Genomic DNA, 14,717 nt, shown 5'->3' with positions numbered 1-14,717 from the left:
TAAGGCCTTAAAACAGTTGTTCTTATTGAATTGGAACTAAGAGTGTGAGAAAGCATAGTACAGTACATCAACTGAAACAACCTCTCTAATCATTCTTATTTTTCATTTTTGGTTTTCAGACTTCTCAGAGATGAGGAGAGAACTAAGAAAGAAAGAAGACGATCCTTTTAATAAACATAGAAAGCCTTCTTTAGTCTTCTTCTTCTTCTTCTTCTTCCTACATAGCTGACTGGAAGATCATCTCAGCAAGCTCCTGTGGTTTTTGTTACAAGAGATCTCGTTATGAGTGTTGTGTGTGTGTGTTAACGAAACAAAACAAGAATATCATGTTTTGTTGTAGTAAGAAACGTGTACCTGTTTAGCAGAAGAAACCTTTGGTTCTCCAAACTCTTTAGCCTTCTTCTCAAGATACTCGAAATCAGCTTTTCCTTCTTCTATTTGCTTCCCAAGCTCAGAGTCCCAACTTGCATATCTCTTGCGTACCAATTCGTTTAGACTTCCCTCCTTTAATACCAATCACACACATCAAGTTAATCGATAAAGCTACACTCTTTGAAACTTTAAGAAACTTATCTATTCAAACTCTCTTTACTAACCTCCAAGATTTTGACTGCATTTCTAAGTCCACGAGCCATTGTATCCATTCCACTAATATGAGCAATGAACAAGTCTTCAACATCTGTACTCTCTCTTCGCCTGTTCAATCAATCAGATATTATAAGCTTCTTTCTCGGTTTAAGTTTGTATGAAACAGTAAAACTTTGGGAATCAAGAACTTACAGCTTGGCGTCGAAGTTGAAGCCTCCTGGTGCAATCCCACCCTATTTCATAATGAGACAACACATGAACAACATAAGCTATTGTGAGCTTCCATTCAAAAAATTTCCAAAATAAGAGTTTTTATATTACATACATTTCTGATGACACTCATCATAACCATGGTTGCTTCTCCAACATCTGTAAGAAACTGATCTGTATCCCATCCTGTTGAGACAAGGTGAAACATTGTCAATCATCAGAATCCAGATAAGAGACAGTAATATTCAAAAGAGCTGAAGTTTAAAATTTACCAGTTTGAGCATCGCCAGTGTTAGCATCAATGTTCCCAAGTAACCCATTGAGTCTTGCAGTTTCAAGCTCATGATGACAGGTGTGACCAGAAAGCGTGGCATGGTTACACTCAATGTTGAGTTTGAACTCATTAATAAGACCGTATTTCCTTAGGAAATTGGCAGCTGTTGCAGCATCCCAGTCATACTGGTGCTTGGTGGGTTCTTGAGGCTTGGGCTCGATTAAAAGCGTACCTGATGGAAAAATAAGATTATATTGCAATAAGTCACATACGACTGATGACAGAAGAAGAAGAAGACTTACCTTTGAATCCAATCTTCTTCTTGTAAGCAACAGCAGCTTCAAAGAACCTGGCTAGATGATCAAGCTCTTTTCCCATGTCAGTGTTCAAGAGCGTCTGATAACCTTCACGGCCACCCCAGAAAACGTAATTTTCACCGCCCAAGTAATGTGTCACCTCCATTGCCTTCTTCACTTGAGCAGCAGCGTAAGCATATACTCCAACCTCAGAGCTGGTTGCTCCTCCGTGCATGTAACGAGGATGCAAGAAAAGCTGAGCTGTACCCCACAATGGCCGGATCTTGCTTCCCTGCATTTGAAGAGGAAGACGAACCTTTTTCTTAGCACAGTAAAACTAAGGTATTGTGGCAACAAGACAGTGTTTCATGAATTATGAGTTCCAATTGTGTAATGGCATACATGCGCCTCGGAGAGAGGTTATATAACTACTAAAGGTATCTTCCAAAATCCAATGCGTAACAAGAAATGGAATATTAACCAAATGGATTCACCTTTTGGAGTTCTTTGGCGAGTTCGATAACCTCATCCAAGTTTTTGTTAGATTCCTGCAGATAAATTAGTATAAACAGGTTATAAAACAAGTAAACATTAGGTCAACAAGAGCAAAATAAATAGTAATCAATCAAGTACCAAAAGAAACAGCAAGCTGCAAAAGAATTACAAGGTCCAAGGACCAAATATCATATACGGTCTTTAACACAAAGCAATAAATCCAACTGTAGTTTCAATCGCACAATGTAATGCAATCTATAGTATAAGTGAACCAGAAGCTGGAGTTATTACCTCAAGCGTACTGCCATCAGGTGCTATGTCTCTGTCATGGAAACACCACCAATCAACTCCAAGTTTCTTCAAGAACTCAAAGTTAGCTCGCACTGCATTACACAAAGTCACGCACATCAACTCCCAGTTAAAGAGAAACAACATTAACAAAAACACAAATCTTGACTTACTTCTTCTCTTAGCCATAGGCACAGAGTTAGTACCATCTTCCCAAGGCCAATACTTAGTCGCCGCACCAAATGGATCACCTCCAGTCCCACGGAATGTATGCCAAAACGCAACACTGAATCTAAACCAATCCTGTTCACATATGCAAGAGACATAAACAAACAAACAAACAAACATCTCATCCATTCTTTCAAATCCATAAAAACACAAAACAATTTTACCTTCATCTTCTTCCCAAGAATCTCTTCTTCAGCGTTATACCACCTGTAAGCAAGTGGGTTCTTAGTCGAAGGTCCCTGTAAAACAAAAATCATAAAAACAATCAATTCATTATTCATCTACACATGCAAACACACCCTCACTAAAAATTCCCAAATCGAATCAAATAGTTTTTTACAGATAAAATTTCACAACTTTAGTGAGCAAGATTGCGTTGGTTACCTCATACTTAATATTAGGGATTTCAGGGAAGAAGTCTCCTTGCCAATCATCAGAATCACTACACTTCCCATCCAAATCCGCAGGACAAGTTGGTGGATCAGCACACTTCACACACCAATCAAGATCAAAACTTTAATATCAGATTAAATTCCAATGATCGTAAACAAAGAAAAAGAATCAAGCTTTTTGATTATTAATCAAAGTCTTACCACTAGAAACGACGCGGCGATTAAACAGAGAAGGAGAATAAAAAACTCAACCTTCTTCATAGTTTCCAACAAAACCTTAAAACGAATGATGATGAAACCTAAAAAAAACCCAGTTTCCTTCTTATAATACAAATCCAAATCACACGACCGCAAGAGAGAAACTAAAAACCCAGCTTTAGATTATAGAACTAGTATGAAATCGCAAAAATATATAGTGAGTGACGATGATGATTAAGATTTATTAGGAACTAGTCAGACAGATAATGATGTGACGTAAGCACTAGTTTGTTTTGTTTGTTTGTTCTGTTATTACGATTTTGCCCCTCAACATAAAATAAAATCGACGGTTGTTGTGATATTATCGGTGAGTTAAAAGCAAATCGTACGTTCAGTCTTTATCCGGAAACAACGTTATAGAGCGTATATCACGTTTCTGTCTGACTCAGCAAGTTATCCAAGTTTTCTATATTTAGGACCAAAACTATAGATTGTGTTAATACTCTTGTGAGAGCATATGAAGACAATATAATTTTGTGTCCAACTTAAATCATATTTTGTTGAGTTTTCTATTATTAGTTCCACAAATGAAAATTTTACGAATACTGTTATCTAATGTAAAACAGTACAAGTTTTTCATATATTATATTACCTTAGTTAATCATTGGGGAAAAAGGATCCTAAGAATGATCTCACCCGTGAAAATGAGTACTATAATAATAACACATATCACAATGCCCGTGAAGCAAGAACCGAGCACATTAAATGAAATATTGAAAGCTGACAAAGAAGATAAATACATAAAACAATTATAGGGTTCACTCCTAAATCCTTTATTCACTTCTACTTATTTTAGCCAACGAGAATCTAACATGTCATAATACATTTAAAAACTTATTCACTTCATCTCTTTATAAAATAAGAAAAGAAAATATGTATTTATTATTATAAAATTAAAAGCTTAAACCGCTTATTTATAATCTCAAACCGCTTATTTATACATTAAAGTATTTTTCTAGATTGAATAATTGGATTAGTGGGTGGAAAATTAACAAAAAGGCTTCTTAGTTCTTTATATTGGACCGTTCAAATTTGCCCTCATTGAAGCCTTTTTCAATCAGAAGTTGCTATCTGTTTTTTTTTAATCATTTGGTTAAACAAGTGTTTGCTCTCTAATTTGTTTAATTCATACAATCCAATAGTCGGAGATTTGATCTATTAAACAATTCGGTTACTTGGAAAGTGATAAGATATGCACGAACAAAACAATGTTACTGTTAAGGATTAGCTAGTTTTTTGCAGAAGAAGGTGACTATAACAAAATTGAACAGATGTTACAGAACAAGTCAACATTTAGGCCAACAAGAGCAAAAGAAAGTAATCAATTAAGTACCAAAAGAAACAGCAAGCTGTAAAAGAATTGTTACAAGGTCCAAGGACCAAATATCATATACGGTCTTTTAACACCAACCAGACTGTAGTTTCAATCGGAACAATGTAATGCAAATATAGTATAGGTGAACTAGAAACTGGAGTTATTACCTCAAGTGTGTACTGCCATCAAGTGCTATGTCTCTGTCATGGAAACACCACCAATCAACTCCAAGTTTCTTCAAGAACTCAAAGTTAGAACACAAAAACCCACAAAGTCACTCATAGTAACTCCAATATATAGAGAAACGAGTACTTATGATGGTGTACATCTCTCGCTACTTGCTTACATCTCTCTACATTGTGTCTCTCTCACACGCTCCTCTTTGTGGTTCCCTTAAATGTTTAACTTAACTCGAGTTAACATCTCTGTTTACCTTGTTTACTTGAGCATTTTGTTCTCATTTCAACAGTCGCCACCTGAGAACAAGATGGTCAAACTACACAGCCTGCCGAGTAGAGAGAGTACCTTCTTGTGTTATTTCTTGGATCTCCATCTAGGCCCTTGAGTAGCATTACTCAGCCTTGATAATTAGCAGTTTAAGCACCATAAACCTGCTAGATCCTCGTGCATTTAACTTAACGTTCAATACACTTCCGCTGTGACGGTTCACACCGCTAAACGAACCTGAGCCGTCAACACATCTGCAGATCACTGAGTTGTGAAAAACCAGCTCCAATGCAATCTTGCATTTAGCTCAACTCTTCCATGATCACCTCTTGATGCATTCAACACTTGAATGCTTGATGTCACTGCTCCGAATACTCCATTAACAAGTTAAGAACACCTCCAGCCAGCTTGTTAATCTCAACCAAAAAACTCCATAGGCTTCACCACCTATGAAACGTTCAATCACACATTCTCCACCATGGCCTCTGTTCAGACCATACGCATGTTACAGTAATTGATAATCCTTTAGTTCCTCTGCAAAACTTGATTCCCTTGCTAGCTTCTAGGATTTACTCATGTGCACTGAGATCAAAATCCTCTGAATTACTTGAATCAAATGCAGAAACTGAATCTTCTTTGCTTCATAACCTGAAACCCTTTTCATTCAACCTTGCAGACAATCTCATTAGCTCGTTGATAACCGCTTAAACATGAGATTACCTTTACAACAACCTGTTTCAACAAACCAGAACTTGAACATAACCTTGTCCAATCCTTCTGTTCAAAAACAGACCCATCACCCGCAGATTTCAAACACTACAGGTAACCTTTAAACTAGTCTCATATCAACAACACCTTGTGATAACCCTGAGACAAACGTGTACAGCTACCTCTGCATCAAATCACATTAACATCTCTGTTTACCTTGTTTACTTTGAGCATGTTGTTCTCATTTCAACAACACACAAGCAGATGATTCTCTTAAACAATTCCGTTAAGTTAAGTTAAATGTTCAGCTTCTCCCGTAAGATACGCATAAACAAACGTTGAACAAAAGTTTTACTATAAAGATTAACCGATTAAATAGTCTTTTTTTGCAGAAGAAGGTGGCAATAACAGATGCATCATTAGCATAACTCAATGTTGTAGTAAGAACTAAAAAGACAACCTTAAACAAAATTAAGGGTTTAGACAAACAAAAAATCGGAATATCCTAATTCTGATTCTGATGATCACTCTCGTTTCCCTTGGCTCCCTCTGCTTCCTTCTCCTTCTTCTTTCCAGCTTCCAACTCGCTAAACGCCTTCCCAGTAGCTGCAGCTTCAGCAGGAAGAACGGTAATAGGCTCAGCATCGTCTTTTTGCAGCACGTTTAACGTTCTCGCAATGACTGCAGCATCACCAGCGAGAATAGCCTCCTTTTCCGCGTTCAACAACTCGCTCAACATCTTAGCCCTCTCTCTAGCTTCAAAAGCAAGAATAGGCTCATAGTAAACAGGGTTATCATTCATACAAGCCTTGAACATGAGTCTAGCCTCTTTACATTTACTTGTTTCGTCTTCATTATTCTTCATTGCTTCATTCCAACATCTCTCCAATTTTATGAACGCATCCTTGCACTCACCTCCCTTTATGTACGTGCACAACATACACTCTTCCTCTTCCTCTTCCCCTTCCTCTGTTACATTCAAATCTTCAATTAGGGTTTTTGATTCTTCCTCCCCATCCCTTTGGTCTTCAATTAGGGTTTTTGATTCTTCCTCCACACCTCCTTGGTTCTCTTCAACTAGGGTTTTAGTTTGCTTCCCATCTATCTGAATCTGATCTTCAGTTAGACCTTCCCCATCGGCAGGTTCATAGGGGAGTACTTAACATTTTGGTAACTAAAAAATAAATCAGAACAAAAGAAAAAACATAAGGGAGCCTCTTATAGAGTATACCCATTCTTGCTCTAAGAGACTAAACGTGTCAACGTTCTGTTGGCCAGACAAAAAAATAGAAAAGGGAAAAAAAATTTGTCTTCATCTCTCTCTTTCTCTCGCCATCGAGAGCCACATGATCCCTTCCTGTTCTTGATTCTCAATGAACCCAACACAGACCCTTTACTCTCCCGGTGGGAACTCTCCGGCGACACACTCTCGCCGCCGCGGAGATACTCCGATTCTGTGCTACCTCCGATCTCCATCACCGTGACCTCGATTACGCACATAAGATCTTCAATCAGATGCCTCAACGAAATTGCTTCTCTTGGAATACAATAATCAGAGGTTTCAGTGAGAGCGATGAAGAAGACAAAGTTGTAATCGTAATCGCATTGTTCTGTGAGATGATGAGCGATGAGTTCGTTGAACCGAACCGGTTCACGTTTCCTTCTGTGCTTAAGGCTTGTGCGAAAACAGGGAAGATTCAACAAGGTAAGCAGATTCATGGGTTGGCTTTAAAGCTTGGGTTGAGCTTCGTGATGAGTAATCTCGTTAGAATGTATGTGATCTGTGGTTTGATGAAAGATGCTTGTGTGTTGTTTTACAAGAACATTATAGAAAAAGATAGGGTGGTGATGGTTGATAGAAGAAAGAGAGATGGTGAGTTTGTGTTATGGAATGTTATGATTGATGGTTAGAGTTAGAGTTAGGAGAATGGTTGCATTGTTATGCGGTGAATAACGGTATCAGGATTGATGATGTGCTTGGCTCTGCTTTGATTGATATGTACTCGAAATGTGGGATCATTGAGAAAGCGGTTAAGATTTCTCTGAATCTTTCATGCTGCATATATTTCTAGCGTTTGATCTTATAATTATGTTCATGTAATTTTTGCCTCTTGGATCTGTTATTTTAGATTGTGGAGGATGCTTTGCTCTGTGGGTGATGGTTCTGATGGATCGTTGTCTTCTCTGAGCTGCATCTTCAGGTAGTCTTCTTCCTCTTAATTGATTTTGTTTTTTTCTTTCTGTATAAGTGACATTACATATCTCTGTTTCTTTGATGCAGACCATCGAGATTAATGTGTGAGGGTTGGAAGAGAAGAAAGAAACATTGTGAAAGTGAATGGTTTTCGTATGAAGCTAGAACCATACAAGGAGATGTTCAGAACCATTAGCTGTTTTAATCATTCTTCACTCTTTATGTTACAGAAAATTCTTTCCTTTTGACTCTTTCTGTTACTCGGTTGAAAGATCTTTCGTTTTGGTTTTGATTTTGATTATTTTTTGGTGTCACGTAGATTTCGAAATTGAGCATGATTTCGGTGGTATGCGTGTTGGAATGGATTATACATAGCAAGCATTACTGTAAAGAAGTGAAAGCTTCTGTTATGGTTGTGGTTATTGGTGTTGGGATCTGTATTGTGACTGATGTCAAAGTTAATGCCAAAGGTTTCATTTGTGCGTGCACTGCTGTTTTCTCCACATCTCTCCAGCAGATTGTAAGTTATCCCTTTCTTTATGTTAGATCTGGCTTTGCTTGTTTTGATCTCTCTTTCGTTCTTGAAACGCAAATGTTTGGCTGGAATCCTGAAAAGGGCATTTATTCTCTGCAAAAGAAGTACTCAGTAGGATCTTTTGAATTGCTGAGCAAAACAGCTCCAATCCAAGCCATTTCACTTCTCATATTTGGCCCTTTTGTTGACTATTTCTTGAGCGGAAAATTCATATCTACTTACAAAATGACTTACGGTGCCATCGTAAGTAACTTTTTTCAACTTCTCTAAGATTCAGATGACAAACGTAAACACAAAATCCTTACTCTTATCTCTAAATTTTGCAGTTCTGCATTCTTCTCTCCTGTGCATTAGCTGTTTTCTGTAACATAAGCTGTTTGACATTATAGGTTACAGTTTCAAATACTTGTCTTACCAGTTTAGTTCTGTAATTGTAGATTTACTCAGATTTTTGTCTTTTTTTTCTTCAGGATGCAAGCTTTTTGTAATTATAGTTTAATCATTTATACTACTTCTAATCTACTTAAAATTTTAAAATTTCAAAAAACTATATTTTCAAAATAAGAGACCCATAATTATATACTACCATTAGAGAATACAATTTTAATTAAGAGATCAAGAGTTCTTAGAATTTAAACAGTACACAATTAATTCTTAAAAAATTCAAACAGTATATAAGATCGTCAATATATGAACCCCCATTAATCTTGCTCTTAGGGTTCTTGAATCTTCCTCCCCATCTCTCTGATAAGTCGACGGCGGATGATCCTCTGTTTTAGCTTCCGCGGCCACAGAATTGACACTTCCCATAGATGAAAGGTTTAGCTACTGAATTTTCTTGCTCACTCTTCAACTTAATAGCTGGTGATGCCTTTACTCTTTAGTCCCGTTTCTTTCTCCTCTTTTCCCATATTCATTGTATTGGCGATAGATATTTTTTCCATTTTAGGGTTATTTATTTCTTGTTGATGAGGCAATTTTGACTCCACTTTTGGTAAAGAATCTCTTCTTAAATCTAAATATCTAATCATTTTTTTTTTGCGTCTTTCAGCCCAACGCTTATAAAAAGGCCAATATAGTGGGCCGTTGTGTTTTTATAAAAAGGCCGAGAGGACGGTTGAATTTTTTGTGTTTTTATAAAACCTAGTAATATTTATTTATTTAAAAAATATGTAGACAAATCGGAAAAATAAATATCTTGAATGTCAGATCTTTAGAGCAAGATTATTGGTAGATTCATATAATGAGGTTATTAAACACTGTTTATTTTTTTTTATGAATTAATTGTGTAATATTTTGAATATAAGAATCTATGATCTCTTAGTTAAAATTTTCTCCTCCAATGGTAGGTTCTAATTTGGGGTATCTTATTTTTGAAAATATTGTTTTTTGAAATTTAAAATTTTTAAATAGAATGGAAGTGGTATCCCGAATTTTTCCCATAAATTGAAACTTTTAGAATTTATGCAACAACACTAAGCTACTTGATCATCAAGAGAATAAGGAGGGGAAAAATAAATATCAATCGAGAACATTTGGGAAAAAAAATTCATAAACGTAAAGAACAAGAAGCCATTTGTCTTCGAGAATTCTCTCCTTCGTCAACTGTAGCTTCAGATCAACCACAAGCCTAGTACTGATTCCCTTGAGCATAAGTGGAGTGTTCGGTCTGTAGCGCACCTGCAGTTGTTTACACACACACATCCTTCACATGTTTGAACACTTAAGACGATGATTTTTTTTAAAACACAAAGAGCTGTTTGGTTTGTATAACTCACCTTGAGGTCTTCCAGATGTACACTGCCATGGAAGGGCCAATTCAAATGGGGAAGGTTTTCTTTGCGCTCCCACTCGGATTCAGATGGAATGTCAGTGAATTGTTTGATCCTTTCAACAGAAACCATCTTGTTCTCAACAAAGCAGTTCATGTATATTGCCCATAACAGAACCGAGTTCAGGGATTCAGCATATAGTGAATGCATGCAATTTAAACAAACAGGGAAAGTGTCGAATCCAATTTGACAAACACTCATCAAACTACAAATTCCCAAACAGCTATCAACATATAACCCTAATTTTTCTAATACAAATCTAATTCATCGCATCATTGAACCAAACAATTCGAGAATTGGCTAATTCAATCTCCGATTTTGTGAAGCAAAACCCCTCTCCAATTTATGAACTGCCACCGTCGATGGTGCTGCAGTTGATGGAGATGATGATATCTCCAGTAAAATACGATTTGCCCACTGTTTTACTTCTCAATTTTACCAAGAACTCTCAAGTTTTTTCCATTAAAATCATCGATCTACCGAGAGAGAGACGAGAGACAGAAACGCCAGAGAGAGAACTACTGACACGTTGCTTCTCTTAATCCACGATCTAGTATACTAATATAAGGAGAAATCTTATATTTTTTTTTTCTTTTGATTTTTTTTTTCAACAAATCACTAAGAACTCCTCTATCAACCTCTCTATGAACTCCCGATAAAGAAGGTCTTATAAATCATTGAAAAAATAAAATATCTTGAGGATTTGTACTTTTTTTTCGACTTACAATGTTTATTTTCGAAATGAATAAAGCCAAAGTAAAATACCACTTGGCACTTTTTTTAGAAAATTTTTTTGTCGGTTTTTAACCCTTTTCCATTTTTTTGTGAGGATATTTTCGACTTATAAATCATTGAAAAAATAAAATATCTTGAGGATTTGTACTTTTTTTTCGACTTACAATGTTTATTTTCGAAATGAATAAAGCCAAAGTAAAATACCACTTGGCACTTTGAAGAAAATATCCTCACAAAAAAATGGAAAAGGGTTAAAAACCGACAAAAAAAATTTCTTAAAAAAGTGGCGTGTTTTGGATGATAGTTTTGTTTTGAACGTTAAGGATTTAAACACTTTTGGTGACTCAAAAAAAGAAGAAGATTAAAACACTAGAAAAAGATATTTTATGGGCAATATGTCAAAAATCGATGAAAAAATAAAACTAAAAGGATATCTTTCAGCCAATGAAAGAAACAATTATCCTAAAATTTGTTTTTCTTTCAATTTCTAAATTTAAGGTGGAAAAAAATAAAGCGATAATGCCAACCCAATCCACGTAACTAACCAACTAGAGAAATGTGAAATGTATCCACACAAAAATCGTTGTTTATATATAAACTTATTTATTTAGTTGTTGAGAAGATTACGTAGCTAAAGTAAGATTGATTGACACATTCTTAATCCCACGGGACACACGAGCTACGAGTCACTCACATACGAAGCCAATCGGTCAAATTTATACAGCACACACTACCCAATCATACTAATAATATCTTCTTCTTTTTGATCACTCCAACCGGTCAATATCATCTAAAAGTCAATTTCTTGATCCCCAACAAGACAATAGAATCAATTTCTTTAATTAGTTGATAACTCGACCCTTCAAAATTCCGTAAACCATTTTCTCTCTTTTCTCTCTGACTCTGTTGTGGTGTCAGTGAGGATGGGTTTGTTTGGGACGAAGAAGATCGGAAAGTATGAGATAGGAAGAACAATCGGGGAAGGGAATTTTGCGAAAGTGAAACTTGGTTACGACACGACCAATGGTACTTACGTAGCTGTCAAAATCATAGACAAGGCTCTGGTTATTCAAAAGGGTCTAGAGTCTCAAGTCAAGCGAGAGATACGAACCATGAAGCTTCTTAACCATCCCAACATCGTACAAATACACGAGGTTTGTGTATCTTCTTCTCTGTCTCCTCAATTAATTCTTGTTCTTTGAATCTGAGTAAATATTTTTAAAACTTCAGGTGATTGGGACCAAGACAAAGATCTGTATTGTAATGGAACACGTTGCAGGTGGTCAGCTTTCAGACAGACTTGATAGACAAAAGATGAAAGAATCAGATGCTAGAAAGCTTTTCCAACAGTTGATTGATGCTGTTGATTATTGTCATAACAGAGGAGTTTATCATAGAGATCTTAAGGTAACAAACCTTTTTTTTAACTTTTATTATAAACACTCTGTTTTCTCTGTTTTTCTCTAATTGATATTGTGGCTAGTAATCTGATTTGGTTTTACTTTATTTATTGCAGCCACAAAACTTGTTATTAGATTCAAAGGGTAATCTCAAAGTTTCTGACTTTGGATTAAGTGCAGTTCCTAAAGTAACACTTTCTAATTCTAATCATATAAAAAAAAAAAACTAAATTAGGGTTTGAAACAATCAAATGCTAAATAACATTTTTGTATTTGTGTAATTAACAGTCAGGGGATATGCTCTCTACAGCTTGTGGCTCTCCATGTTATATAGCTCCAGAGGTAACATTAAGTATAATTACTTCTCATCATTTCTCAAAATCTCTGTATCTGCAGAAGCTGATTTTGTTTAATGCATTAAACAGTTGATTATGAACAAAGGCTACTCAGGAGCAGCAGTGGATGTATGGTCTTGTGGAGTGATTCTATTTGAATTGCTTGCTGGTTATCCACCGTTCGATGATCATACGCTTCCTGTTTTGTATAAGAAGATACTCAGAGCAGATTACACTTTCCCACCTGGATTCACTGGAGAGCAGAAGAGGCTAATCTTTAACATTCTTGACCCAAATCCTCTAAGGGTATATTATAATAAGAAAGAATCTGCATGTTACACTTTTCTTCATTGTCATTGTTTGAATCCCAAACTGAGTGACGAAAACATTTGGATGCAGCGTATAACATTAGTTGAGATAATCATTCAAGATTCTTGGTTCAAGATAGGTTATGCACCAGCTTATCATCAAGTCCTAGACTCAATCAAGGCAAGTTTGCTTCACTAGCTAGATGTCTGAAAATGTTAATAGCTTTTGAGTCAAAGTTGTAACGACTTATCTGAACTGGAATCTTGCAGGAAAATGTAACGGAGATAAATGCAGCAACCGCGTCTTCAAATTTCATAAATGCTTTTCAGATAATAGCAATGTCTAGTGATCTAGATCTGTCAGGTCTCTTTGAAGAGAATGTAAGAGACTTTAAAACTATTTTCTTTGCTTATATCTTTAAGCTCATCAAAACAAAGAGAGTTAGAGATTGAAGTTGTTCTTTATTGTTATGTCTTTAGGATGATAAGAGATATAAAACAAGAATTGGGTCCAAGAACACAGCACAAGAAACAATCAAGAAGATCGAAGCTGCCGCAACTGATGTTAGCTTATCAGTTGAAAGAATAAAGCACTTCAAGGTAATAAACTATAAGTTAGTTACTGCAGATTCAAGTCAAGTTACAGATCTTACAAATGCATCTGTGTGTTTTGTTGTTGTTGTTGTTCAATTACCAGGTTAAGATTCAGCCAAAAGAGATAAGATCAAGATCTTCTTATGACTTATTATCAGCAGAGGTGATTGAAGTGACTCCAACCAATTGTGTTATAGAAATATCAAAAGCTGCAGGCGAGTTAAGACTATACATGGAGGTAAACTGAGAAAAAGTTACTACACTCATCCAAAATATATAGTAGAAAAAACTTACCTTTATAGAGTCAACTAATGATACGAGATTGGGCTTTTGTAACTTGACAGTTTTGCCAGAGCTTATCGAGCTTACTTACAGCGGAAGTAAGCGCTAAGAGAGGCATAGAGATACTCAAGTAAAAATGAAGAACAGAGGAGGCAAAGAAAGCATATCTTTTCAGATTCGAGTTTGTTATAGTGACAAGTAGTCCATAGAATAATGCATGTTTTGGTCTTGGTGATCCCAAAGGGTTCTTTAACCAGGGTGTAAAATGATGGATTGTTTTGTAAGCAAATTGTTAAATAACAAAGTCGATTACAGAACAGATATATAAAGCAGAACAAGTGTTTTTTTTTCACAAAACTCGGTAGATTGTCACTTGAGTACTTGACAGACATGTGTGAGTGTTCGTTCGTTGACTTAGAAAATGTGAACATACTTTTATGGTTTTTACTCTTCTTCATATCTTCGTCGCAATCTCTCTCAAATACATGCATGAGCTTGGTTCATTTGTAACTCTCTCTCCCAAACTGGATTAACAAGATAAACCGATAAAACTGCTACCGTATATCTATGCAATGAATTACAAAACGAAAGTGATTTCACAAAGCTATATCACACATTTTACATAAAAAAAAAAAAGTTGACATGATACAATAAATATGATAGAGAGAAGCAGTGCTGGCAAGGTTTTTAGGGGCCCCTGGGCAATTTTTTTATATTTTGAATAAAATGCCAATTTTTTTTTTTAACCTATGTTATATGTTGAAAAATATGAATTTCATTTTGATAATATATAAACACTTAACAAGATTATAAAAATTTATTTTTGTTCCATTGTTGGAGTCAGTTGAAATAATTGTGCAAGAGAAGATATATTTTTAGTTATTGACTCATCAAAATAAATCCTTAAAACATATTTTAATATATTATTTTGTTTTACAAATTTTGTTTTTGCCTCTTTTATCTTACATATTTTTTGTACTCCTTTATCAATTTATCTTGCATT

General features: G+C 35.6%; 3 protein-coding genes and 1 long non-coding RNA gene across 7 annotated transcripts; 1 reads left to right on the top strand and 3 right to left on the bottom strand.

Moving 5' to 3' along the window:
* LOC104761850 (xylose isomerase) lies at nucleotides 1–3,317 on the bottom strand. Its single transcript, XM_010484993.3, has 13 exons — nucleotides 2,973–3,317; nucleotides 2,764–2,868; nucleotides 2,544–2,618; nucleotides 2,325–2,454; nucleotides 2,155–2,246; nucleotides 1,863–1,916; nucleotides 1,375–1,660; nucleotides 1,071–1,304; nucleotides 914–984; nucleotides 781–821; nucleotides 597–696; nucleotides 355–504; nucleotides 1–253 (listed from the first exon to the last, which is right to left on the bottom strand). The coding sequence occupies exons 1-13, from the start codon at nucleotides 3,030–3,032 to the stop codon at nucleotides 218–220; spliced, it is 1,434 nt and encodes a 477-aa protein (XP_010483295.1). The 5' UTR covers nucleotides 3,033–3,317; the 3' UTR covers nucleotides 1–217.
* Nucleotides 3,318–5,875: 2,558 nt separating this feature from the next.
* LOC104763547 (uncharacterized) lies at nucleotides 5,876–9,168 on the bottom strand. Its single transcript, XM_019240197.2, has 2 exons — nucleotides 8,925–9,168; nucleotides 5,876–6,610 (listed from the first exon to the last, which is right to left on the bottom strand). Exons 1-2 carry the CDS (start codon nucleotides 9,036–9,038, stop codon nucleotides 6,005–6,007), a joined length of 720 nt encoding a protein of 239 aa, XP_019095742.2. The 5' UTR covers nucleotides 9,039–9,168; the 3' UTR covers nucleotides 5,876–6,004.
* LOC104761849 (CBL-interacting serine/threonine-protein kinase 21) lies at nucleotides 6,748–14,071 on the top strand. Of its 4 annotated transcripts, none has more exons than XM_087499118.1 (13): nucleotides 6,748–7,204; nucleotides 7,629–7,700; nucleotides 7,781–8,213; nucleotides 11,714–11,949; nucleotides 12,026–12,202; nucleotides 12,312–12,339; nucleotides 12,484–12,537; nucleotides 12,621–12,836; nucleotides 12,930–13,019; nucleotides 13,109–13,219; nucleotides 13,319–13,438; nucleotides 13,536–13,670; nucleotides 13,777–14,071. In XM_087499118.1, the coding sequence occupies exons 7-13, from the start codon at nucleotides 12,493–12,495 to the stop codon at nucleotides 13,846–13,848; spliced, it is 789 nt and encodes a 262-aa protein (XP_087355244.1). In that variant the 5' UTR covers nucleotides 6,748–7,204; nucleotides 7,629–7,700; nucleotides 7,781–8,213; nucleotides 11,714–11,949; nucleotides 12,026–12,202; nucleotides 12,312–12,339; nucleotides 12,484–12,492; the 3' UTR covers nucleotides 13,849–14,071. The 4 variants fall into 4 exon arrangements, with proteins under 4 accessions (XP_087355244.1, XP_010483292.1, XP_010483294.1 ...); XM_010484990.3 differs by having other exon boundaries at nucleotides 12,312–12,383; XM_010484992.3 differs by lacking the exons at nucleotides 6,748–7,204; nucleotides 7,629–7,700; nucleotides 7,781–8,213 and having other exon boundaries at nucleotides 11,412–11,949; nucleotides 12,312–12,383.
* LOC109130540 (uncharacterized) lies at nucleotides 9,650–10,757 on the bottom strand. The gene is made up of 2 exons (XR_015588778.1): nucleotides 10,007–10,757; nucleotides 9,650–9,908 (listed from the first exon to the last, which is right to left on the bottom strand). It is a non-coding gene; the product is annotated as an uncharacterized LOC109130540 (long non-coding RNA).
* Nucleotides 14,072–14,717: the final 646 nt, after the last annotated feature.

This window comes from Camelina sativa, chromosome 18 (genome assembly GCF_030686135.1).
Source record: "Camelina sativa cultivar CO46 ecotype springtype chromosome 18, ASM3068613v1".
NCBI lineage: Eukaryota > Viridiplantae > Streptophyta > Magnoliopsida > Brassicales > Brassicaceae > Camelina > Camelina sativa.
The sequence above is the reverse complement of the archived record's forward strand: the minus strand, read 5'-3'. Positions and strand labels throughout refer to the sequence as shown.

Bases quoted from the DNA above. Each gene is read 5' to 3' on its own strand.
- LOC104761850 (XM_010484993.3), bottom strand. From the start codon at position 3,032: ATGAAGAAGGTTGAGTTTTTTATTCTCCTTCTCTGTTTAATCGCCGCG. The intron at 2,869-2,972 runs GTAAGACTTTGA...TGGTGTGTGAAG, and splicing joins TCGCCGCGTCGTTTCTAGTG to TGTGCTGATCCACCAACTTG. The intron at 1,661-1,862 runs GTGAATCCATTT...CTTCAAATGCAG, and splicing joins TCGCCAAAGAACTCCAAAAG to GGAAGCAAGATCCGGCCATT.
- LOC104763547 (XM_019240197.2), bottom strand. From the start codon at position 9,038: ATGGGAAGTGTCAATTCTGTGGCCGCGGAAGCTAAAACAGAGGATCAT. The intron at 6,611-8,924 runs GTTCATATATTG...ACTGAAGATCAG, and splicing joins TAAGAGCAAGATTAATGGGG to ATTCAGATAGATGGGAAGCA.
- LOC104761849 (XM_010484990.3), top strand. From the start codon at position 11,719: ATGGGTTTGTTTGGGACGAAGAAGATCGGAAAGTATGAGATAGGAAGA. The intron at 12,203-12,311 runs GTAACAAACCTT...TATTTATTGCAG, and splicing joins TTTATCATAGAGATCTTAAG to CCACAAAACTTGTTATTAGA. The intron at 12,538-12,620 runs GTAACATTAAGT...TGCATTAAACAG, and splicing joins CATGTTATATAGCTCCAGAG to TTGATTATGAACAAAGGCTA.